The 25,399-nt window shown below is 43.2% G+C and overlaps 1 protein-coding gene across 1 annotated transcript in view; it reads right to left on the bottom strand.

Moving 5' to 3' along the window:
- Positions 1–2,424: 2,424 nt before the first annotated feature.
- Positions 2,425–25,399, bottom strand: part of unc5db (unc-5 netrin receptor Db) — a 200,350-nt gene continuing 177,375 nt past the window's right edge. Inside the window, 6 exon segments of the mRNA XM_037777506.1 lie at positions 2,425–3,467; positions 3,469–3,643; positions 6,241–6,419; positions 9,039–9,203; positions 12,329–12,478; positions 19,975–20,202. Of these exon segments, the coding sequence (XP_037633434.1) occupies positions 3,426–3,467; positions 3,469–3,643; positions 6,241–6,419; positions 9,039–9,203; positions 12,329–12,478; positions 19,975–20,202 (939 nt within the window). The 3' untranslated portion in view covers positions 2,425–3,425.

The following is a 25,399-nucleotide window of genomic DNA, read 5'->3' as shown; positions in this document are numbered from 1 at the left end:
TGCTGTTTTTTTCTTATCTTTACTTAAGGAGTCATAGTGAAACAGTACGTCAATACAACTGCATCATGTCATAATCTACCAGTCAAAATTGAACATATTTTTGTTTATTTCTTTTAATAATGATTCACAAGACAAAAAGTAGCATACATGTTGGATGTTTTACACCAAATGCTAAAGTATACCCTCATTAAAAAGTGCTCGTCTTGGCGTCAAACCATACCGACACAGACCTACAGTAGACCTATATGTAGCCCCATTTGTGTCCTCAGCAGTCCCAACACGCCCTCATACCTAAACGACAGAATGGGACTTGTGTCAATAATCCCCAAAACAACATATATGACCGTTGGAGAATACCAGTGACCGGCGCGCGCGTTGTCAAACGGTCGCAGTTTTAAATGTGGTTAATATTGTGAACTGTAACAAAACTGTGTGGTTAGGTTTAGGCAACACGATACAACAGGACTTTCTCAAACTATACCCCTACGCCCGCTCCCTACCTACTGCCACTTCGTTTGCATGTTTGCGCAACGAAGGCCTTCGCATGTTACGAAGGCCTACGTGAGGCCAGTCAACGTTGACTTTTGGTTTCACACGGGACATAAACAGCAGTCTCTTGGATGAAAGTCTGTGTGTTATACCACGTCACTTCCTCCTTTGCTCCCGTCTTAATTACTATGGCCACTAGAGGTCGCTATAACCCTAACAAGCTGCTCGCACAGACGACCTGTACGGCCATTTTTTTTGGAGAGGACCGTCTGGCACTCCGTATATGTTTGCTTGTCACAGCCTGTTCACAAGCTAACCTGTTGTTCCCCATGTAAAACTGCTATTTGATACCTGTTAACCAGCAGCAAAATGTCAAGACCAATGTTTAAATCCACTATAACCACCTACTGCGTCCTTACACTCAGCTGCTCTTCCTCGCCGGACCTTTGTTTATTTTGCGTGCTAACTTATAGCAAGTAGAGGCAGCAGCCAAATGGAGTCTGTGTTATACGGTGATTTTACCCCAGGCAAACATTTCATTATTTTGGGCATGTAAATTCATGAAAAGAACAACTTTTCCCCCTAAAGTTTGTCTAATGTTGTGTGACTGAATCACAGAGGAACACATGGAGAGCTGTGGTCACACATGAGATAACCTCCATGAAACAAACACTTGAGACAAAAGGTGCAGATGTGTGATTCAGTGTTCAATCTTTTCCCTCCTGCTGTCAGTCCGCTCTGCCTCTACAGCTCCACAGCTGTCTGTGATACACCAGCTAGCTATCATCTGTTTGAGGATGAATTAGAGTAACATTTGGTGCCTTCAGATGTTGTGGTGTTTACCAGAAGAGTCCACATGAACGCCCCCCCCTCGTGGTATTCACGACCTCGTAAGAGTTCACGAGTTGTGACGTGTTTGTTGACGTTGTCAGAAATGGCGGAGGCCTTGGAAGTTCATTTTTCGGTGCATAATAAGTTAATACTGTGTATTGTAATTTTAGTCGTATATTGTAATTCTTCGTAATTTTATAATATGTCTGAGGAAAATGTTGATATTCCCAACGGCTTCATCTTTTTCCTCTGTCATTATGCCTCTGCAATTCCTGCATTATGTTACCCGCTTGCCTCTGTGGCTTCTAGACGCCGACTGTAACGTTAATATGGCCGTTGCTTAGCAGCGACTTAACCACACAGCACCAAAGCCAAGTATATTATGTACACAACGTCCCATGTTGTAAACACAAGCTCACAAGTTGTGACTGTATATAATTTAATTCAGTTTCAGTTACACAAATTCTGACCTCAATGACAGTGAGTGTCCTCACAACGCTGGTTAAAGCTCTGACTGGTTCAGTTGGGTACGATAACAAAATCAGGGAGTTTGTTAAGTTTCGAAGTTTAATTTTTTTCTTAAACTATAATAGATTTTGTTGCTTTATGATGATTCAACTCAGAATGTCATCTACTGTAGGCCGGCAAACTTTTTCATTTACCATTACCTCAGCGGTTGACACAAAACATGTTTTCTTTTCTGATTTCAAGCCTCACATACTCAGAACATTTGTTCCCTTATCATTATCTCAGTCTGATGTGTGTTCAGTGTGATTTAAACAGATACATAACAGCATGTTGTATCTCTGACAACATCGGTATTACATTTTTGTTTGTTTTACAATATGCAAACTCCCAGTCTGTTTGTACATGACCTCTGAAGCCATGAAATGTCAATGTGCATGTCTGCGTGTGAGTTGGGGGTGAGGGGGGAGGTGGTGGTGGGGGCAGTCGGGTGTGTCAGGGCCTGATATGAGCTCTGTGTGACGGGTGTTAATGGTGGGAATCGGGTGATAAGACGCAGTGATGCGCTCCCTGCCGTGCCAGGAAATGATGTTTTACCGCTTCCTCCCTCTCTATCTGGAGGAAACTGTAATGAACTGTAATGCCACGGTTAGAAATCTCACTCTGCCACATCACGCCACAACCAGGTTTTTTTTTTTTTTTTTTTCGTAGCATATAACACGTGGGAAGTCCCTCTCTGACCGGGCTGTCCTTCAAGATTAGACTTGGGCTGATATTGTAACTATTTTTTTCATATAAATGATCCACAACACTGGTTGTCTATCAGAAGGACTAAACTTCCTATAGACTAGTTTTTAGATTTTTTTTTTATGAGATGAAAATGGGAGAATTTGAAGATACTTGGCTTTGAAAGTTCACAATCACAACATTTAAGCAATCAGCAGCTTCCTTTTAAAAATATAATATTGGACGTCCAAAAAAGTAGCTTCTAAGTCCTCATTCATTCGCTGACACGGGGATGTGGTGTCGGAGGGAAAAGATAAGAAATTAAATCAGGTGTGTCTGAAATAACGCCACAGTTGTATCACCTTATTTGCATATAAAGAACTTCTATGCAAATATGTCCAGCTGCCGTGTGGACCGCTGGGAGACGGAGGGGAGGCGGTGGGGACAATCCCAGGGGGGGAGAGGAGCTCCCATCTCTTCTAACACAAATTCAGAAAATAATGTGCACAGAAGTTCAGGAAGTACCCCCACACTCACCCTCTGAGCCGGTAAATGAATATACAGAGGCGCAGCTTTAACTTAAGACAACAAATACATTAAAAATGAACTTCAAAATGGAGTGGAAAGGCAGAAAAAAAGATTTACAGTCCATCCTCAGACAGATTGTTAAAAGAGACGGGTAGATCCACAGCAGGTACCGGCTCACCTCCATCTGTCGGAACTGGTCGGTATGTTGACCGCTCTCACTGTCTACTCACGACCTCGTGACCTTTCCAGCACACCGCCACAGTGTGTCGTCCATCTCTGGCTTTGTGCGTACACAGATATATGCTTGAGTTTGTCAGTCTTCACTGACTCTCTCTCTCTCTCTCAGCCTGTATATTCAGGAGCAGAGTCCTCTGTCGTCTGATTTGTTAGTTCGCCCGTTCCACACACGCTGCCCGCTTGTATGTGATTGAAGTCAGACTCCGGCTCATCCAGGTCCTTGGGGGAGCTTTTGGAGTGGATCTTGCCAATCTCCTCGAGGGCGCTGGCTAGGGAGTCAAGGTCAGCGGTGTCCTGGTGGCGAGCCTCCCACAGGCTCAGTATGACCGCCGACGGACTCCGCTGCTTTGCAAAATAACCCAGGTTTCTGTAGAGGAGCACACGAAGCTGGATTAATGAACTGCACAGGAGGAAGTCACTGTCAGGGGACATAACACAGGGACATGTTTAACGTTGGCTTCAGATTATGGACTGTATCCCTGCTGTTTATGTATGCATTCATCTTGTGAAAGATACAAGTCAACTGATTCAGTAATAGTGTGTGGGATTGAGTCAAAGACAAACTACAGTGTGTGTGTTTATGTTGATGAAGGAGCAACAGTGAGGCTCACAGATGTGTTTTTATATCAAATTAGCTATACAACAACACCATATTTAACATCCTATATGCCCTGAAGAAATGATAAAACAGGTTAGAAATGTGAGAAATATCTGTTGACTGAATGTGAGAGCAGCTGCTACAGTATATGTGGTCGTGCTGTTACATTGCTAACAGATAGAGCACGTTTATGTCTGGGTGTATGTATGATCTATGTTCTACGTGTGTATGTACATAGTGATGTGTTTCCCTGCGGGACAATAAAGTAGATCTTATTTTATTATCTTATCTCAGCTATACTGCTAGGTGGCTCGTAGGGATCATGGATGTATCATTAGAACTGGATACCAGACCCCAAGATGGCGCCTATTCAGTCTAATGAGAATTGCTCGCCTGGCGCATACAAAAAAGTTTTCTAGCTTCCGGGTTTATTTGTGCAGTATTTCTCCAGCTGGCACCCGCCTGTGAGCTCCCGCTCGGCCCATAGACTTTACATTGTGATAATGTCGCAAGTGGCTTTTCTCAGCTCGAGGAAAGTTTACAAATATTAAACCTCCATGGATCAAAAATTCAGAATAGAAAGAGTCACAACGGACCTTGTTTACAGTTGGAGGTGTCCTGTCAACAGTTTTTTACAGACGTCTCTTTTACAGTGGTGGTCGATGGGGAAATTGCTTCTGAGTGGCCTCGGGGCAAAACTGGAAGCAAGGCTGAGCGGTGGCGCCATATCCAGGTCTGATTATACATCCATGGATGTGATGGGCGATATGACAGTGTGTATATCCTCCGTCTATCGTCAGAGTAGTTGGCATATTGTTTCTACTGTGGAAGATATATCTTGTCTTTGAGTGATAGGCCAGACGGGTGTTTTGGTCAGTTGATTTTTAAATACCGCAAATTAGAATTACATGCGGTAAATAGCATAATTACAAACTTGTGTTATGATATGTTGGACGGGATGAAATGATTGAACATTGCAACTACTGCAAATAAACGTTGCAGTGTAGATAAATACAAAATAATTGGATGCAAAATATGTGTTTTTGAGGCTTTCGGATGATCCTAGGTGTCAAGTTAGGGGTCCAGACGCTCATACTGTATTACGCACAATGGTTCAATTAACCTGTACAAAATGGAAAATGTGTTGTTATAACTCTATCTATTAGAATGTAGTAGAATATCTATTATCCTCACTCTAAACATCAGTCCTGTTTTTGTTGATACGTGGACATTAGTTTTCATTCATTCCCATCTGTAATGTGTTGTATGTGTCTTTTGTATTGTATTGTATGACCTGGACCTGACGTGTAACTTGCTGCCTTCTTGTCCAGTTCGCCATGGACAAAGAGATTTTATCTGGCTAAATAAATGTTTAAATACAATCACTATACTAACAAAACCCATTTGGGTCCTTGGGTCCTCTTTCACTTGACTATTATAAAATCTCCTCATTATATCTGACTGTATCTGAAAATTCATTTAACACAAATTGTCTTGGTGCAGTAAACAAAACCATCTGGTCCTACATGTAGGTACAACAAAAAGGTATGACCTTTTAAGACTATCAAAAATATAGAGAATAAATTACCATCACAAATGATGAGTAATTACTGGCAAACACAGTCTGCTTTGGATTTAATTATCAGGTGCTGCCAAAATGAAAGAAAAGAAAGCTTGTTGCTATGCCAGTGCAATGTCTTTTATGCATATCATGAAGTGCTGAATCCAGTTGGGGGCAGTGTTTCACTGCTGCTGCTGCTTTACAAGAGAAAAACACAACAAGCATCATAAAAGGCTGCAGCCGGTGGTCACATCAGGCTCAGTTCAAAGCCGCCCAACTTGGAGAGGAAAGCTTATCTGGATAATTTGGAATCCCAAAGGACTCTTAGATACCAGCGTTTCATGAATCATGCACTTAACAGGAGATTATAGCTGCCACAAAATCAGACCCAGCAAAGACAACAACTAAACATCAGTATGGTTTCTCATCATAAATGCATGTTTTCATTGGACAAAAAAAGAACAAGTGATGAATATAAATCGACATTGACAGCAATGTTGGAGATGCATTCGATATAAAACTATTCTTTTGTTAAGGAAATCATATAATAAGCACAAAACCACAATGCACATGAGCCACGGCCTTCAACAGACAACTCAATCATTATGTGCCGTACAATTAATTACCAGTCCTATCTCCTATACCGCTCAGAGAGAACACGAGGAACAAAAGGTATAGCTGCATATAAAGCCACGTTCAAGAGGCTCGCCACAGCACATTATCATTCTCGTAGGCGAGGCCGTTACAGAGGAAAAAAGATGCAGCCATCATGCAATCTCGGAGAGGATGCACATCCTACGCTCACCGATCTAAGTGGAGCTTCTGGGCTAAGAGTTGCCAGTCCTTGCCCTTGGCGTTGGCAGTGTCGAAGGTGGCACAGATCCTCTGGCGGATGGACGAGGGGATTTTGAAGGCCTTGGGCCCCGTCTGGGACGTGATGGTGCAGTCTGTCTGCATAAAAAATGGAACCGACTCCTTTTCAGTCTGGAGGAACAAAACAGAAACTAGAATGAGAACCAGGGTCAGATAGGATTTGCAAATGTCACTGTGTGTTTGTTGGAGCACCAGATGGATGGGGGTTTACTGGGGTCAGGACAATCCAGACAGGTGTGTGTAACATTTTAAAACATCAGTGCATAGGCTGTGAACCAATAAGACAAAGGTGGAGACGTCTGGCAGCCTCTTAGTGTTGCAGTTAGCGCTGGCATTTCTCTAAATTAAAGCAATACACCACCGCAAAATCTGTCTGTTGATTGTCAAACACTCAGCCCTGTGAGTGCTCCTTTGTGGTCACTTTGAATTCAGAGCAGTTACAATGGATTCCAACAATGATGAAGAACGCCTGCCTCCTCCTCCTTCCATTGGTCAGAACCACTCTAACCGTGCTCACTCATTGGCTAACCAGCTTGTTTGTTTGTCTGAATTTCTGTTATTTTTTACTGATTATATTAGCTCCCAGATATACCACACAGTTATTTCCACTATACTAAGATAGCGTCAAACCCACCCATCACAGTATTTGGAACATGCTGTAAATATATACTGACATACATACTGACAGCAGAGAAGTGAATTCTCTAGATAGCACTGTCAGTCTTCATTCCAAATTCACGTCATTCATATCATATTCAAACCACTGTTAGAAGGGTGGAGATATCTTATACTCAAATATTAATAATCTGTTTCTCAGTGGTAACAGGATACCTGTACTCCAGTGTGGGCGTCCTAATGTCCACTTCACACTACACAACTTTCTTCAAGTCTTCAGATCTCAGTACTGTTTTCACGACACAACAGGCTGTGTAGTAACCAGGAGTCTTTAGTCCTCGTGGTTTACGCACTACATGACTGACCGAAAACAGGGGGTCACACACTACAAGATCTTTCACCAGGAGGAATTTCCGATGAGGTCTTCACACCACGTTTTTTCACAAAAACACACTCGAGGAATAAATTACAATGATACAATACGCAAGACATATTGCTGATGTTGCCTGTTTCCAAACTCTTTTTTTTACTATTTATTCCTCTCGGTGCAACAACAACTTTGCTCTGTGTTGCAAATGCAGCCCATACAGTAAGTTCCTGTTGTTACACGCGACCCCTCCACCCCCAGGTTTACCCTCAACCCGTGTCTCGCGCTCTCATTGGCTGTAGCTCGTGGCCGGAGTCCCCGACAGGTCAAAATATTTAGCCTGCTAGATATCTGGAACGAGTCTGCGAGGCGACAGCGAGCGTGGGCGAGCTTGTCAGCTCGCGTCTTTGAGCAGCATTGCCTCTGATCTGGGGCTTTCATGAGCTGGGGCTTTTTCTGGGAGCTCCAAAAACGCAGAGCGGAGAATCAGAGCTAAAGTCATGTAGTGTGAAGTAGCTTTAAAAGACACTGTCTGTCTGTCTGGCCCACTGCATGTCCTGTTGCCGTCCATCTTATTGCTTGCCATGCTGATCAGATAGCCATGACATCAAACCATTGTTGCCATGGATGGAAAAAGGACGAGATGGATGACTTTCATCCTTTACGGCGCTGTTCGTGTCCCGTGTGAAACCAAAAGTAAACACTGACTTTACGTTGGTTAAGTAACGTTATGTATGAAAGTCCATTAAGGGCAGCTGTTGTTTACGGTAGTTACATTGTTGCTTTTTTCTAACCATAACCAATTAGTTTTGTTATCTAAACCTAACCAATCTTTTCACAACGTTAATCACGAGTCATTGTGCGTGTGATACGAGGCTGATATGCAACATATGTTTGGTTCAGAAACGTTGACATTCAACGTAATTAATAGCCTAATGCTTAATGTCTCGTGTTGGTGTACAGCACATTGAAAACTGCCGTGATGGTGCTCTGTATGAAAATGATATTGACCCACAATGTAAAACGCAGCGTAGACTCTCCCCCCTCATGTCTGTTCACTGCACAGTGTGTGGTGACGATGTGATGATGATTTGAATTCTACTCGCAGCTCCTATAAACGCCTTTATTCCTTCCTCATATCTGTCATACCCTAACTAATCATGAAGGTAGGATTAAATCCATAAAACGTAATTGCAAATCATATTTCACCTGCGTCTGACTGCGGTACCGTGAGTTCTGGTGGCCTTGTTGTAGGACAAGCACGTTTGTGACTGCTTGTGAAAAAAGCAGTTGGGTAAAATCAATGGGTAACACTCTCTTCTGGCTTAACAACTACTGTCAAGGTGCTCTTGAGTGAGGATTTCTAACTCCTAGCTGCTCCAGTGGAGCTGCTCAGCGGCTGACAGGAGGCTGTTGTTACACCGGGCAGCTCCCAGGTGTTAATGCATGTGAATATGATGCTGGCTATTTGCTGGAACACATGTCTCCCTGGACGAATAAAGGTTAAAAAAAATGTGCATTAAATGTGGTGAACAGCTGGATCTCTGTTGTCTGCGTTTAGCATAAATCTGTGAAGAAAGAAAGAAAGTAAGTGAGTGTCCTCCTCGCTCTATTAATACAGAATGCAAGCTCAGGAGAGCTGGCCCCTGCTGTCAGTGGACACATACTCCAGGAAGGTTATATAAAGGTTGAGAGAGAAAGTGAAACGCCGCCCCCCTCTCCTCCATCCCGCAGCTCCGGAGCCTCACCTCGGCCACGGCCGTGTAGACCTGCAGAATCTGCTCGTGGCCTTTGACCTGGCGCACGCTGATTTTGCAGGAGAGCTGGGCGGTGGCGGGGCTGTATCTCTCCAGAGAGAAGGCACAGTGCAGGGGCTGCTGGTTGCTGCACCACACTTGAGGGAAGGAGAACTCCTGAGGAGGCAGAAGAAGAAGAAGAAGAGGGACATCAGAAACATAACACAGTACACAGCAATGATCTGGACCAGAATTTTAGTTTAAATGAACTAATATTATCAGCAGAATGTGAAGAGGTTACAGTGTTGACGTTATGTCAAAGACGTCTATGTATTGTGTTGCAGATATCTACTGAAATGAGCATTCTAACCAGCTAGCCCCGGCCCGTCCTGTCTATTAATACCACTTGTACCTCAAGAGGTGATGGTGAGTCACTGTAGCGTCCAAGCCCCCCAGGAAGAGCGCCGGTCATTGATGATAATTTCCCTAGCGGCCAAACGGCGGTACTACAACTTCCGTATCCGTCACGTGATGCCATTGGGCCCAAAAAACTTTTTCCCATAGACGTAAATTGGGAAAGAGACGTCTGTAACTCAGCAGATTATTATTTTTTTTTAGGTGAATCAACTTCCCAGTATGAACACTCTAATAGTTCTTATTTAAATCATTAGGTCCTACAAGTTGTAAAATGCACTAATAGCTGAATCCAGAGTTATTTCCCTTTGTCCGTTCATGTGAATGAGACCCAGACCGAGACTGGAGCGAAAGACTGGGAGGCGGAGCTAGAAAGCCGTGACGACAGCGTGACGTCTGTGACCGAGTCATGTGACAGAGCGAATACTAATTCGCCTGCCCAATGGATCCGGAAGATCGACGGAAGATCCGGGTACTTTATCACTCGGAAGTCGAGCCACTGACCAACTTTCATAGGAATGAACGGGCCCCGCCTCCAACGCTGTATCCAGTTCTCTTTACATCCATGGTAGCGTCCAGTCTGTCCTCAGTCCAACATGAGAGGACAAAGAAGTAGAGCTGCTCCAAGGGCTTGTTACTCACCTTGAAGGTACAGTGTAAAATTTGGATAGTTTGTTTATGGAATTAAATCCAAAAATGGCAGAAACGAGAAAACAACCCATCATTTTGTTTCATCCAGGAGACTTCATGACTGACAGCTGATCCAAGAGACGGACCTTCAATTAGCGGGGCTGTAGCAACTCAAATTCAGCCAGCGCAAACCCCGGTGCCGGGGGTCTGATCAAAGACAGCCCCGACTCCCCGCAGGATCAGCAAACGTTCTGTTGCTGCCGTTACACAGGTTAGACGCAGCGCTCCACCAGCCTGCTGTGACTCTGGGGTTTGCGCTGGCTGAATGGAGTCGCTACAGCTAACCGCGAACTGAAGGCCCGTCTCCCGGACTCGTTGCCCCCCCACCCCCTTCACGGGGAGGATGAAATGAAAATATGAGTCGTTGTTTTCTGGTTTCTGCTACTTAATCCAATAAAAAAAACTATCATCAAAACGTATACGGCCCCGGTTAGTGTCACAGTAAACACACAGATGGCCAACGTAAACTGTAGGTGAAGATTATAAAATAGCAGGGTTATTTGGAACGTCTTTCAGAGTTTCAGCAGATTGTAGTTTTATAACTGATGACTGTAAATGTAGAGTTTACGGACCCAGTACAGACATGAAATGCTGCCTGCTTGTTTGGAGCAGGTATATAGATCTGACGCTGCACCTTTAACATACCGGTAGCTCTGAATGAGATGACTCAGCTTTGCTGTTCTACATGTGACCACACTGGCACATGCACTTAAACACACAGCAAGATAAAAGGTAAGGTCTGGCTTTGAAATCTCACGGCTCGATATTATGCATGCATGGAAATAACTATTGTTGAGGAGAGAAAGAAGAAATGCATTTAATAATACAGCCTGATTCTCTGGTACAGTAACTCCTGGGATGGCAGAAGCAGCTCTCGGGCACACTAAGTAGTGTAAGCTGTATATGTGGGAATACGGGGGAACAGGGAACAGGCTTGTCTTTGATGTATAATTAATTTCCAGAGAACGGGAACATCTGTGGGGAAACGTCCTTGACCTCTGCAGGACTCCGTCTCCTGCCATATTAAAAGTGACCTGTAAATGATTCTTAGCGCAGACCGTGGCATTAAAAGTGGCGCCCGGCGTGCCTACTGATGACTTAACCCGTGTGGCTTTGATCTTCGGCTGGCCAGTGCAGCACACAGCAGCAGATAATGGAGTCTGGGAGCAGTGGAGGAGGAGGAGGAGGCGGGGGGGTGGGGTGATGGACGTGGAAAGCTCGGATGCTCTTTAGCACTAAAAGCTGACTTGATGTATGGCACGATGCTCGGCTATTATTCCACACCTGCTACACCAAAGCAGGTTCGCAGTGCCTGGCTGCCATCCCCAGTCCCTCATAAATAAGGCCGTGGAGAGGGTGTGTAGGGGGGGGGGGGGGGGGCGGTGTCTTTGAAAACAGAGCTTTCATCCAGCATTCAGGTCTTTAAGCAACAACGGCGAACAGTGGGGACACAGTTCAGCTACTCTGCAAATGGCAACAACAAGATATACAAAACAGCATTCACTGACTGCTGCGGTGCGTTCAATGACTTCGATCTAATACTGTTTGCATCTTAATGCCCCAGCAAGCAAAACAAACACAAAGCTATTAATCTCAAGTCACGTCCATCTTTACGATCCTCCGGAGAGAACTGTGGCTGACAGCAGGATGCACGCAAAAAAAAAAGAGACGTTTTAAAGCACAGAACGGTGAACACAAACACAAATATAAAGAGAGTCAAAAGCAGATGAATGTCATGAGCTGAGGAGTGGTACCAGCTTAACGTTACAGTCGAATACATCCCACAATACACAAAGGCCCTGTTCACACCTGGTATTAACATGCGTGCTCAGTGATCCGATCAGAAGTGGAGGTCCGCGAGGATCGCCGGTACAATAACCTTTTATTTTGATGTTAATACAATGTACCAGAATTAATGAATATATAGGATATTACTACTGACATTCCTGTAATATTACATCACAACGGCTGCTATTAGCCGTGTGTTTACTACGTGTTTGCATATGGGGCGGGGAAGTGAGATCGGATCACAAGTGGCCACTGAAGACGCATCTGGAGACGCATTCTAATGCCAGGTGTGAACGGACGTACTTAAAGCTGTCCACTTGTGATCCGATCACTGAGGACTCATGTTAATACCAGGTGTGAACAGGGCCTATGTTGTCATTTAATATCTTGTCGGTTGCTGCCATGGTTACCTGACATGTGGTAAAGGGTTTGATGCTCCACAGGAACTGGGGAACGTCTTGGATGGACACCTGGAGGCTGAAGGTGTTCGCTCGGAAAGGCAACGTCTTTGGCTCCTCGAGGAGCTGACCCCCTCTGGTCTTCTCTGCAGCCACCACTCCCTGGAGGGGGACAGGAAAAGGAACAGGGACAGCGTAGGAAGAAGAATGAAAGGAAAGGGGTCAGAAAGAAGAAGGTAAAGAGAAGGTACACTATACCTTTGCATATCAGCACCAACACCTGTTTGCAAATCCTTTCCTCTGTCACATCCGCTAATTGACTCATCACAAATATTAACAGAAACAGGCCGCCAAGCCTCCACTGAACAACTCGCGCTCACATTAGCATCACATTTGCAGCCTCAACATGACAGATTGAAGCGTGAATTTAATGCTGGGGAAACGCGTGCGTCAGGGGGGCAAGCGTCCATCTCCCAAATTGAATTTGTGATGATGAAAGAGCACTTTGATTGTCGCTTGCAGGTATTCATCTGTCATCATTGTTCGGTGTCCCGGTGGGATGGTTCTGTGTCTGGCCCCGTCTATCCTTAGCCATCTCAACCACAAAGGGAAAAGACAGGGAACAGAGCTGTGACTAATGCCAGGCCACGCCGACTGATTCTGACTAAGTGTCCGTGCGTGCAGCAGCTTGGTTATGCACGTGTGTGTATGGTTGACTGTATATATGCACTTTTATTACGCACGTGTTTGCAGAAAAGCACATATTGTTATTATTGTAGGCGTGAAAACAATCTGTTGGAAAAAATGCAGATGGAAGACGTTCATATGAAGAAGAAAATGAGGCAGCAGGGAACCTGAAAAATGGCGTTCCTCTCTGCCGTCCGCCTCCGTCGTTTGAAAGTGTTGCGACACTGAGCGGCTGGACAGTGCCGGAGATTTTTGGGTTTGTAGCATGTAGCTAGCTTGGATCTGTGATAAAGTTCCCTTGTTTGAACTCATTTGAAGCTGTCAAGATGCTGTGATAGAAGTTTTGTGTAGACTGTGATTGTTGCTGATCTGCTGTTTTGACACATCACATTCGATTGATGTTTTATAGCTAAGGGAGTGTTGCAATGTTGGCCGAGAATGAGAAATCCAGACAGAAGAATTGTGAAGTTGGTGTTGGAGTTATTTTGGGAGTCCAGGGTTCCCAAAAGTAAAAGTTATCTTAATTTTCTGCATAGACAATGTTAAGTTACTTAGTGACTTTCTCGCTTGATTTGGGAATTTTAAGACCACTTTTGCGACAAGTCTGGAGACTTTTTGTTTTTTCTTTCTTCGTCATCAATATTTCTCAGTGAATAAGTTCTCATGTGGCTGTAGCTCTCTGGACTGACTGCGTTCACTGTGTGAGCAACGGCACGTTCAGTCGACCAATCAGCAGCCAGACAGAAATGAGCTGTCAATGTGTACCTAACGACCAATCACTGATCCCCATTGTTTGTCCTTCATAAAACTATTCCCACAATGTATTCCATGTAATAAAAACCCAATTACTATAGCTTTAAATTCAATTACATGTGAAATCACCCTCTTTGACGGATGAAGGTAGCCTGTGCTCATGTGGAAAATATTCATTCCTATTTAAAATATTAGAGTGAAATTGGTTAAGACAGACTTTTGAAATCATTTTTTGAATTGAGTTGAATTTTATATTTGGACCAGCTGATGATAGCTCAGACCAGTTAATGTGGGTTTGGTGATTAGCAGGTAAAACATATTTCTAGCTGTCTACATTTGAAAACATTCAGGGGCAAATTCACAGAAGGATTGTGTGGCTTTTTCAGCTGCACAAATAAGACCAAAATAAACTGTGTAATTCTCAAAGCACCCGCAAAAGATAAAATACACCCCTAACTGTGCTAAGCAGTGTCTTGGTGCTCCTGTGCTATTTGCACCTAATTAGGTAATACGCAGACATTTGGCAGAAAAGCATCCCCTTTTCTATGGAAATAGAGCCTCATTGCAAAAATAGTCCAATTCACAAGAACAGCGCTAATAGTCACACGCAGTTAGTGTCAGCGTCTTCAGAGAGTTGGTGGTAACTGAAGCACATTTATAAGGGGTGTCACGCCCAGACTTTCCAGCGATCATGGCATATTAAATACCAAATGGGTTTCTCTCTGTCAAGTTTAAATTCCTTGCATGAAGTTTTGAGGAATGCCTCTGCACTTCGTCGATCAGGACCTGGAGCCGTCTGAATATTTCATTTGATTTTTTCTCTCTGCCATTGTTCTGCAATGCAACATTTATACTTTACCACATGGACAACTGCAATCAGACGCAAAAAAAGGAAAATTGCACTCAGCTGCAAAACTTTATGGGCATGTTTGCGCTGTTATATCATTAGCACAGTATCTTTTGTGAATGGAACCTTGAGACTGGGCAGATAGCGTCTGCAAATGATTCGCAATTCATGGTGTTATCAGCGGCTGCAATCCATTCTTTGTGAATTCGCCCGTCAGTTTTCTTTTTAGATACCTTCATTTTAATGGCATTTTGATGACTATGTTACAGGTTGTTCAGGATCTCTTGGACATATTTCTGAGCAAAAGCAGTTAAAAAGTAAATCATTTTATTTGTGGGGTCCCACTGCAGTAATGACAGCTTGATTACTTCCTCACAACCCAGTTTAGTCTGTACATTTGACAGTTTGCCAGAGCAATGACTGTGTGCTGAGCCACATGGGTATCATAGTATTCAGAGCCATCTGTCATGACAAACTGATGTAAAACACACTCACAAGGGATGTTGGAGAATTACAACTGTTGGCCAAAGCATAAATGTAAACCTACAGTACCATCCGGGAAGCTCCAGCCTTTTTTATATTGATGAACATTTCAAATGCCATTTTTAAAGAAAACTTTGAAATTTGGAATTTAGTCCACTTTAATCGAACTCTGGTATGGTTCAACCTCTGGTATGGCTTGTTTGGGTGGTTGTGAACGCAGTAATCAAACTTTGATGCGGACCAAAACAACCAGACCGTGGCCGCTTGCGGAAGGTGGTCTTGGACCGTTTCCAAGCAAACCAAAACGCAGGCTGTCTGTGTGGGCATTTGTTGAGATGGACACAGGTAAACGACAGGTTAACATGAGTGGGAGAGGACTGACCAGGACGTCTGCAGAAGTCCGGTGTTCGCTTGACATCTGGGCCGAAGAGAACACACAGAATATGCCAAATAAAGTCCGGAGAAACAGTGATGTTTATAAAGTCATAAACTGGAGGAGAAGGGATTCATGCGGACTGTCGATCTATTCCTAAATCTAACTACGTAATCTTTTTTTTAAAAGACTGGAGCAAAAATTGACATGCGCGTCACGTGTTGCTGGACAATCATAGGAAAAATACGTTGTTGGAAGTTGTGCTGAGCATCACGAAAAAAAAGGGATATTTGTGTTTATGTACACGAATCAAATAGATAACATTTTGTGACTATTTCACAAACTGCTGTTTTGACACATGGCACATGATGTTTTACACCCAAGCGAACGTTGCAATGTCAAAAATGAAAAATCCAACCGGAAGAATAGTGGAATCACAAAATGTGATGAAAACCATTAAAAAAAAAACGGATTATTTTTTTGTTGATGTTAGAATTCAGGACATTATAGAAATGGTTCTTTTGCCAAGGCTGAAAGCTAAAGGTTGAGGTGAACAGCATATACAGTATAGAAGGTAACGTCTGCCAGCAGAATACTAATAGGCCTATGGATGGAAGCTTGTGTCCATTGTGTCTCCAGTACTGAATGCTGCGACCTTGGAAATGGACTTGCTGGTGGAGGGGAATTATTTTGTCCCATCACTAAGCAACAAGACTTTCCCTGACTTTGTTGTTACAGCTGACACACAAAAAAAATAATTCACACTATTTTGGTAATTTTAAAATCTTGAACTGTTTGTTTACCTGCTAATTTCAAAAGGAGATGAAAAGATGATGAAATCTTTAAAAAAGTGCATCAATTTGGATATTAATATTCAGAAAATTTCACCTGTTGAATCAGCCTGGTCTCCTAAAAATTCTGTTCCCAAACAACAAAACTGCATTGTCAATTACGTTTCGAGGGAAACGTACCTTCTCCCAGATTACGTTTGTTTTTTGAGGTCTCGGTTTTTTGACAAAATAAATTTAAAATACTTATTTCACACCAAACCATGATGTTTTACTAAACCTAACCAAGTAGTTCTGTTGATGTTTGCTAACCACAACTTTAAAACTGCGACTGTGACTCAGGAGAAAATACCTGGAAACGTAATTGAGAATGCATTTCAGTTGCATGGGAACATCATTTTGTAGGAGACAGGGTTGGTTGAGGAAGTACTCTTTTAAAAGAGACAAAAGCATTGTGCAATATCACCGACTTTATCAGAAAGCTGCCAGTCATAACCTTGCTTGGTCTCAGCTGCAGAAAATGTCTCCCTCACACAAGTGTTTGTGTTGCATCAGGCTTCCTGTTGATCCAGAATCCAGTCTGTGATTGTGCCCGAGCTTGGAAAACACACAGCAGAGATGTGGTGCTAACAGACAGGAGCCCAAGGGACGTGCAAAAATCTGGCATCTGCTCGGCAGGCTGGAAATTCATAAACCAAATCCAGAATGCATTTTAAAGCCAGCTGCCGCTGACGGCTGCGACATGACAGAAAGGCGGTCGGGAGGCAGAGTCAGTCACGAGGATCGCGGTGCTCTGTTCAGCTCGGCTCAGCTCTTCTGTTAGTCTAGCCTCTCCGGGGAGGACGGGAAGCTTGATTTCCCTGATGCTCGCTGATGAGATCTCAATGCTTAAAAACCCTATAGGTCGCTGAAGGATAATCAAGTCAAACAAGATAAAAAAAGAATGATTGGTTAACATTTGAATGGCAGTGATTACAGTAGGCAACCTTTGTCTCAGTCTATTAAAACCTCTGGATGAGAATCTGTCAGGCTGTTACAGAGTCCCCACTATCAGCTCGCAGTATTGTTTCAGTGGTAATGAATCTGCAATCACTGTCATGGTTTAACTGGTAGAGAGCACATGCTGAGGTCCCTGCTGCCTCAGACAGCCCAGGATAAAACCACATACACACAAGATATTCAGCTTGAATCTAGGCCAGGACCTACACTAATAGAGTAGAAACTGCTAAAGTGAAAATGTGCATCCTCACATTTTGTGAAAGAGTTGAAAGCTGTGATGCACAGTTGCACAATGACTGCTGAATTTTCCGGTTTGAATTCTGGACTTGAGGGAAATGAGTAAGAATTGCTCTCTCTCTCTCTCTCTCTAAATCAAACAAATAAACCTCCAAAAACAACACAATATTAACATTAAAGTCATTCATTGGTCAACTGTAGACCAAAAGAAGTTGCTCCAAGCGTCGCAGTCTTACTTCGATGACCTGTTCACATTTCTCACTTACCTGATATCAAGTCATGCAGATTGTTTATTTTTTAATTTGCTAATATTTAGAGATATTTGCCTCTGAGATTTATGCCTCCATTTGAATAAAATGGAGATTAATGGAACGTAATTTGTAGACACGACACCTTAAAAATGGCGTGCTATTCATACGTTTTCCCATGAGATCACGTTGGTGAGCGCCACAAACCAAATTCCATTCACCATTCCGTTTAAGAGTCAGATATCTCAAAACTTGGTCAAATAAAACGTGAGAAAATGTGTTTTTCTGTCATTTCAGTGCATACAGCGTCATTTTCTGGCTAACTGGGGGCGCCGCTAGAAGCTGCAGACACAACACTGACATATTATCAGCTTATAAAGCTGATATAGCATATCGTATGTTTGCCAATTTACACATCCAGCAGACACAGAGCAGCATTAGCATTCATTTGGAGTTGTGTTGTGTCTGGACACCTGACTAATGTCAGTCCAACATTCACTCTCTTTTTAGGTTTTGTTTTCCTCATAGAGATACCTGGCTCTTTAGCTGCCAAGAGCTCCACTATGATGTATGTCTACCAGCTGCTAACTTTGCCTGTCTGCTGTTTTGGTTCTGGCTGTACAGTGGGGTTATCACAGCTTTTTGCTGAAAGCAGCAAAAACAAGGCTCATGAGAGGCGTGAGAATGACCCAAAAAAGTAAAGTTGCCGGCCATAAAACTAAAACATTGAGTCAGGTGATATTTCTCGGTAAGTTTTTTCACCACAAGTGCCACCAGTCACATAGTCATTTGATCCATTGCTAACATCCCTTCCCTTTCCAAGCATGTAGAAGAACCTATGGTGGCCTTCAGCTGCATTCACGCCACCAAATTCAAGCTGCCACTTCAACGTAAAAACACGGAAGGCCCTCTCTGGAGCCAGTGTTTGGTTTGGCTGTTCTGGGCTACTGTAGAAATATGGCAGACTCGTTGAAAAGGAGCTGCTTATATTTAGATATAAACGGCTTATTCTAAGGTAACAAAAATGCAACGATGATCATACACTAAAGAAAACATACTTATTAATATTATATTCCATTTCTACCAATAGATCCCCCAAAATCCTACTGGTCATACACTGGTCCTCTAAATCTGTCCTGAAAATATATCTGAGGGTGTAAATTAAACTTTTAGGTCAGTTATTTTTTATAGGCAGTGTGCACAGCATTACAAAGGGAAGCACCTATCACTACAGACACACTCTTCTTTAGCAAAATGGCTGAACACAATTTGAAATATGACGCTAATGTCTGAACATACATGCAAGTACAGCCAAAGAAGTAACTACAATGAAGAAGTCATTTCAGGGTAAACAAATGAACTCAAGCGTTGGCAAAAGAAGTAAATAGTATTAGCCTTCTTGCATTCTTGACCATGTATAGAGAACCATTATATGAAACATTGGAGAGAGTAGTCTATACAAGCACACGTTCCACCTCAGCCATATTTCAATACACCAGACGGTCATTAAATGTGCTTTTGCCCCATTAATTATCAATTTATAACCTCAGATTCGGCTCAAAGATCCAGTGTGTAGGATTGCGGTGGATCTATTAGCAGAAATGGAATATAATATTCATAAATATGTTTCCATTAGTGTATAATCACCTGAAACAGTGTGTCTGTTAGCTTAGAATGAGCCCTTCATATCTACTGTACATAGGGAGTGGGTCCTCTTCACAAAGTCCGCCATATTGCTCCTCCATGTTTCTATAGTAGCCCAGAACGGACAAACCAAACTCCGGCTCTAGAGAGAGCCTTTCACGTTTTTACGTTACCTGAAGGCCACCGTAGTTCTCCGACACACTTGAGAAACTAACGTGACGTGAGGCGCAGAGTTCAAAACCGTGGTACCGCAAACCGCCGCCTGACTTCCGCTGCTCCTAAAGTAGTGTTATTATGGTATGGATGGTCTCTGAGCGAGGCCAATGGTGTTACCACGGTTTTACACACTCGGAGGGTCACGTTATCACAGTTTTGGAATGAGAAGGGTGAGACTCAAATCTGCAACCACACCACTAGATGCCACCGAATCCATCGCACTATTCTTTTAATCCACTGCTCACATCCTCTTTAGGAATAAATGAGACAGTGGAGAACTGTGAAAAAACAGTGCTGCTGGAAATAATCATGACTCAACCTTTGATGGATAAACAAAAAAAAAAAGACAATGAGCCGGACATCTAGTGTCCGTCCCCCATTACCTGAAAGGCGTGTGGCGTGTCATCCACACAGTAGACCCGCAGGCTGTAGCTCATGGAGCCGGCCTCCACGCTCCCAAACACCGCCAGCTTCAGCCTCTTGACGGCAGCCTGCGTCAGGGGCTCGCCCACCAGGGCGTACGAGCCCGGCTGGTCCAGAAGCAGGTGGCAGCTCGTCGAGTCCATCAGGCAGTAACAGGAAGTGGACTCCTCCTCCACCGACATCACTTCCTGCAATAAAGCACAGCGGTATAGTCCCCATGAAGACACAGTATAGGTAGCTCCCTGATGTTCCTCTCAACATAGCAATAATCATCTTTGTACCCTGCATTTACTCATTTAGCAGCTGAGTTAGACTTGCCTACTTTTTTGCATTTTACAAATTCATACATTGGGTAGGTCAGACCTGGGGGTGAAGTTACACTTTAAAGGGAAATTAGTACAATCACCTGATTAATATGTAAACCTGGGCTCAACCACCGATAATCAGACATACATTTTCATCCATTTCCTTCCACACAGACTTTGCTGCTGTGAAGCCCACTGTGGAACTAAATATTCATGCCCAGAGCTACATAGATATGACTAGAAATATGTGCAAATGAACTTGTGTATAATACAGTAGAATGTATTATGGATTGAGTTCTGGTTCAGTGCTGTTGAATACTGGTATCATAACACTGGTTTAAATCACAAAGCAAAAAGCCCACACAGGTTGTCAGCAGTCTCCCGAGAATGTGAAAACCATTCCCTACATGAGTGATGGTTTTAGTACATAGCAGAACACAAAATAGTCATTAGGAACAATACAGACTGTTTTATTTATGAGATGACAACAGCAACCAGGAAGCACTACATTATGTCCAACTGGAATGAAGGAATCTTATAATGTCCTGTCTTTCCTTCCCCTTCCTTTAGAAAAAAAGACTGTTGTTGTTTTTTGCAACGAATGACTCAGCTCATTCGAACAAACGCTGTTTTAAGTTCTCTCTGTTGAGCTCATTTTCGTAACGGAAATCGTGAATGATGTGTCACCAATTCCAGAGAGGATCCCAAACTTCACTTCAAGGAAAATACAAACAACAAAAAACTGCAACTGCTATGTAATCTACTGTATGATGAGTAAATATTTGTTTTCCCCTACTTAGGAGCCAAAAAGGTGAGATTTACCAGGCAGAGAAAAGGCACCAAATCCACCTTCAAATATCTCCCTGTCATTATCCAAACTGTCTCACAATATCGTCACGCACTACAGTATGTTACGAGCCCCATCCTTGCAAGCGGATCAAATCCATGAACTACATGTGATTATGCAATTTAATGAGGAGCTGAGAGACCAAACAGCATGCTTAAGCACAGCCTGAGGGGGAATATTTATTCCCTTTACAGATAATCACAAGTTAACTGGCAGTATGGCGATCTAAAGTCACGTTACCGGCCGTCATGTCCCGCCTGTTCACTCACATCAACACTGACATAACCACATAACTACAATTCTTTATATAGTGTATTGACTTAACGTCTTTTGCGACAACATGGTAATACAAGAACAACAGCTGTCCCTTTCACCTCACAGTATATCTCTTCTTCTTTTTTTTCCTTTCAAACACACACAACAACACACTGGGCCCTGATTTATTTTCTGTTGGCAAATACAGTTTATCAGCTCATACATTATAATCAGGCACTGTGTCGCTCAGTGAGATGCAAACGTAATGTGAGAAATGTTAGCACCGTGTTCAGCCACGGCAATATCAGGTGTCCGGATTCCTTCTGTGAATACTTTATGTTAATGCATTTTTATACTTATGCTTTCCGCGTCCTCATAAGCACAGCTTAACACACTGCAATATGGCACTGAATAACAATATAGTGAGTCTGGAAGGGGGCTGAGGAGTCTTCTGTGGGTACTGTGTATTCTAATGACAGCTGGAATAAGGGTATTTTAATGGCACTGTGCATTTGCAGGTATTATGCATCGTCACCCCCCTCTCTCTAACTTCAGGTTAGACCTCAATGGTAAGTCATTATTTCTAACCAAGGAGCTCTGAGGATCTCTGCACCCTTTTAATATTAGAGTGAAATCTCAAAGCGACGTGAATCTCGCATTCATTCACTTTCCCTTCGGTCTCCCTCCTCATTCGCAACACTTGCACATCTTGAGAAATTGCCCTTTTACACTGAAAAGGAAATCTTTTTTGTCACACAATAGCAAACCTAGAATGCTTATAAAAGGCGAGGTTAGATAAACATGAACTAGAACTCAAAGGAAGGAGGAAGAAAGTATACAAGCTGACAGAAAGTGCTGACACCTGGGTGAGCAAACAAGATGTCGCCCAAAGAGCCCCTTCAAAACAACATTAATCTCTGACTGAATGACCTGAAGAGAGTCAACAAGGTTTCTAATCTTACAAAGATGGAAATGTGAAAGATAGAACAAATGAAGGAAGAGAGCAACTTCTGTTTCTGGCATCTACTTACACAATGTCATGTCTGTGAGTTACGTACTGAGAAGGGTTCTGTATGAGAGGGTTAGCCAAGTACGGCGCCTTTGGGCTCAATCTCTGAACCCATCAGCTGTCGGTCTGACGACGATTTAGCCTCTGGGGTGTAACGGATATAAGGATATCAGATAACTGGCCAAGACTTCCTCTTTCATTGATCATCTTCCTTCATTGTTTACAGTCCGATTAGAATCTTGAGGAGTTTTAGGTCCAGACGACATTTTGGCTGATCTCTATAAACAGATATATCTGCTATGAATGCAGACAAACAAAGATAATAAAAAGCTAAATCATCGTGACCAAAGAGTTCCACCTCCTTTATTCTTCGCACGGACTGTTTACCTGCATTCAACCAAAGCCTGTGATTGGTCAATACTACGCAGACTAAATCAGAACGTTTCCGATACCAAAATCTTGTCCCGTTGCTTACAGATTTTGACCTTGCACGGCAGCTGGATTCTCGCGATTTCACAAGATTATGCAAAAAAATCCATCTCGTCAGGCTTCAAGTATAATGTGTTTGTGTCTGAACCACAGCGGTTCAGATAAAACAGCGTCCTGTGAGGAGCTACTAGCAGCTATACGGCCGTGGTTTAGGTGTGTGTGACGACGCGGAGACTGTTGGTTCTAAACAACAACGGCGGCTCCTGAAGAGGTTAGCGTATAGATGCTGCAGTAGCATCAGTTCTACCAGAACTAGAGTATTTCTACATTGACAGAAGAGCAAAGAACGACACTGAAGGCTTTTCTTCATGTAAAAGATGTTTCTCTCTTCTCCAGATTGGCTTCGACAAGAGTTTGAGTGACAGATGGTTCATCCAATCACCCAGTATTTTTTGAGAGTGCCTGCCCTTTTCCAAACAGTTACGCAGGTTCTGTGTCACCATCTGGTGTGTCAGGTTAACGTTATAACGTTATACTTGCTCAATCCCTCTCTCTCTCTCTCTCTCTCTCTCTCTCTCTCTCTCTCAAACGCACACATTTTATTGTTACTGGCATTATACTGGCTGCTGAAAACCTGTTTTGTCTCGTCACCCCAAAAAACACACGGACTTGCTAGTAAACAAACACGTGCGGATTGTAGTTTGAAGGAGACTACACCCAAAACACTCAGTCGCCATCTTTCTGAACTCTGTTACACAATACCGAACTCTGGTGGCGCTACAATACATCACATCAATACAGCATCATAGAAAAGCAGAACATCTGTATTTATGGATATATTTATTGAAAATCATACCATCAGGATTTCTAAATACCCTGTTATACCATAATACCGCCCAAGCCTACTGCACGGAAACCTTCTCTCAGCAGGTTCAGTTCAGATAATCAGATCAAAACATGTCGACAACGTGTTTTAAAGTAAGGCCATATTTTACACGTCGGCACCTACGATTCAATATGATAATTGCAACCAGGACTAAAAGACTTTTAACGTGGGGTTTGGATCTTAGTTCAAGGGTACCAAACCAAACTTTGCTCGTGGTAAAACAGTGGCTCATGCAGAGGCCACTGCAGCTCTTGAATATTCTTTATATCAGTCATCTCCACCGTAGAAAAACATTATTCACGACAAAAGCAGACAATGTGGAGAGCAGGCAAATCCGCCTGTTCTTCCTCTAAATAACAAGCTCTTTTAAGCGCTGACAACCACCACAACAGCCAGAGGCAAACTCGTGGTATTCATTATTCTGACCCATGCTCGGCTTGCCAAAACTTTACGTCAGATTTACATTCACATTACCGCCTGGATGAATATTCTCTTCATTACTCGCCCCCCTCCCTTCTCTTGTCTTGTTATCATCTTGCTGGTTACTGCTCAAAAACACAGGCAAATAATGCAAAGTGACGACAGCGACTGGGCTTGTTACGACTATGGGTTTGGGATTAAGCTCTTGGGACTTCATCCAGACCAGTAAAAAACAATCTTCTTCGCTGGAGGGGGAAAAAAAAAGCAAAAGCTGACATTGTGGAACACACACACACACAAAGAGCTGGAAAAATACAATGTGTCCTGTTCCAAAGCATTAGAGCAAAGATAACACAACATGGAAAATACTGTGTGAGTTGGACCACTTGGTTGTGTTTGGTATCGATGGTGTGTGTGTGTGTGTGGATGCAAAATGTGTGAGGGCGGTTGGGAGATGTCCGAGGAAGCAAATGGAGAGTTGTGGTCAGCAGAGAAACAATCTCCATGACTCTCCTCCTGATTGCCTCACATCTAAATTCACCGTGCCATGTCTTTCCTGATCCACTAATCGATACTGCTCTTGTCTAACGGCCCCTTATATCCCCCCCCATTGTAACCCCCACCACCACTCTCCCACTGACTGACAGCAGCCATGCCTCTTCCTGGCCATTACACGCTGTAATTGTTTCTTTATTTCCCTCCTGCCGGACCGGCAGTCTTACCTTCATGTGGCCTTATGTCACTCTGTGAACCCACAGAGAGCACAAGGCTGGATCAATGAGCTCACCCACGAAGCCCCAACAGTCCTTTATGGCTCACACATAACTCACCTGACACATACCATGCTGACTAACAGGACCTTTTACCACATAAAGCACATACTGTATATATAAAGGGTCAGCAAACAGAGGGAGATAACAGAGTCAACAACCTCATGTCAAGGGAACATGTCTTAAACGTCCACGTACAAAACACACTGTCCTACGCTGAGTGAAATCTGTTACTGTATGGAATAGTAGAAAAAACAACAACATAAAAGGAAACTATGGCAACCAATCTTGATGTTAAATGCAACCCAGTCTCACAGGAAGGCGTATAAATATCACGACATTACACAGACAATTTTGCATGTCACAAGTACTCATTTTAGCCTTTTCGCGTGTCATTTGTACGCCACGCAAACATACGCAGTTAGGTTTAGGCAAGAAAACCACTTAGTTAGGGTAAGGGAAAA

This window comes from Sebastes umbrosus, chromosome 8, assembly GCF_015220745.1.
Source record: "Sebastes umbrosus isolate fSebUmb1 chromosome 8, fSebUmb1.pri, whole genome shotgun sequence".
In the NCBI taxonomy this organism is placed as follows: Eukaryota; Metazoa; Chordata; class Actinopteri; order Perciformes; family Sebastidae; genus Sebastes; species Sebastes umbrosus.
Note: the sequence above shows the minus strand (reverse complement) of the source record. Positions and strands in the feature narration are given on the sequence as shown.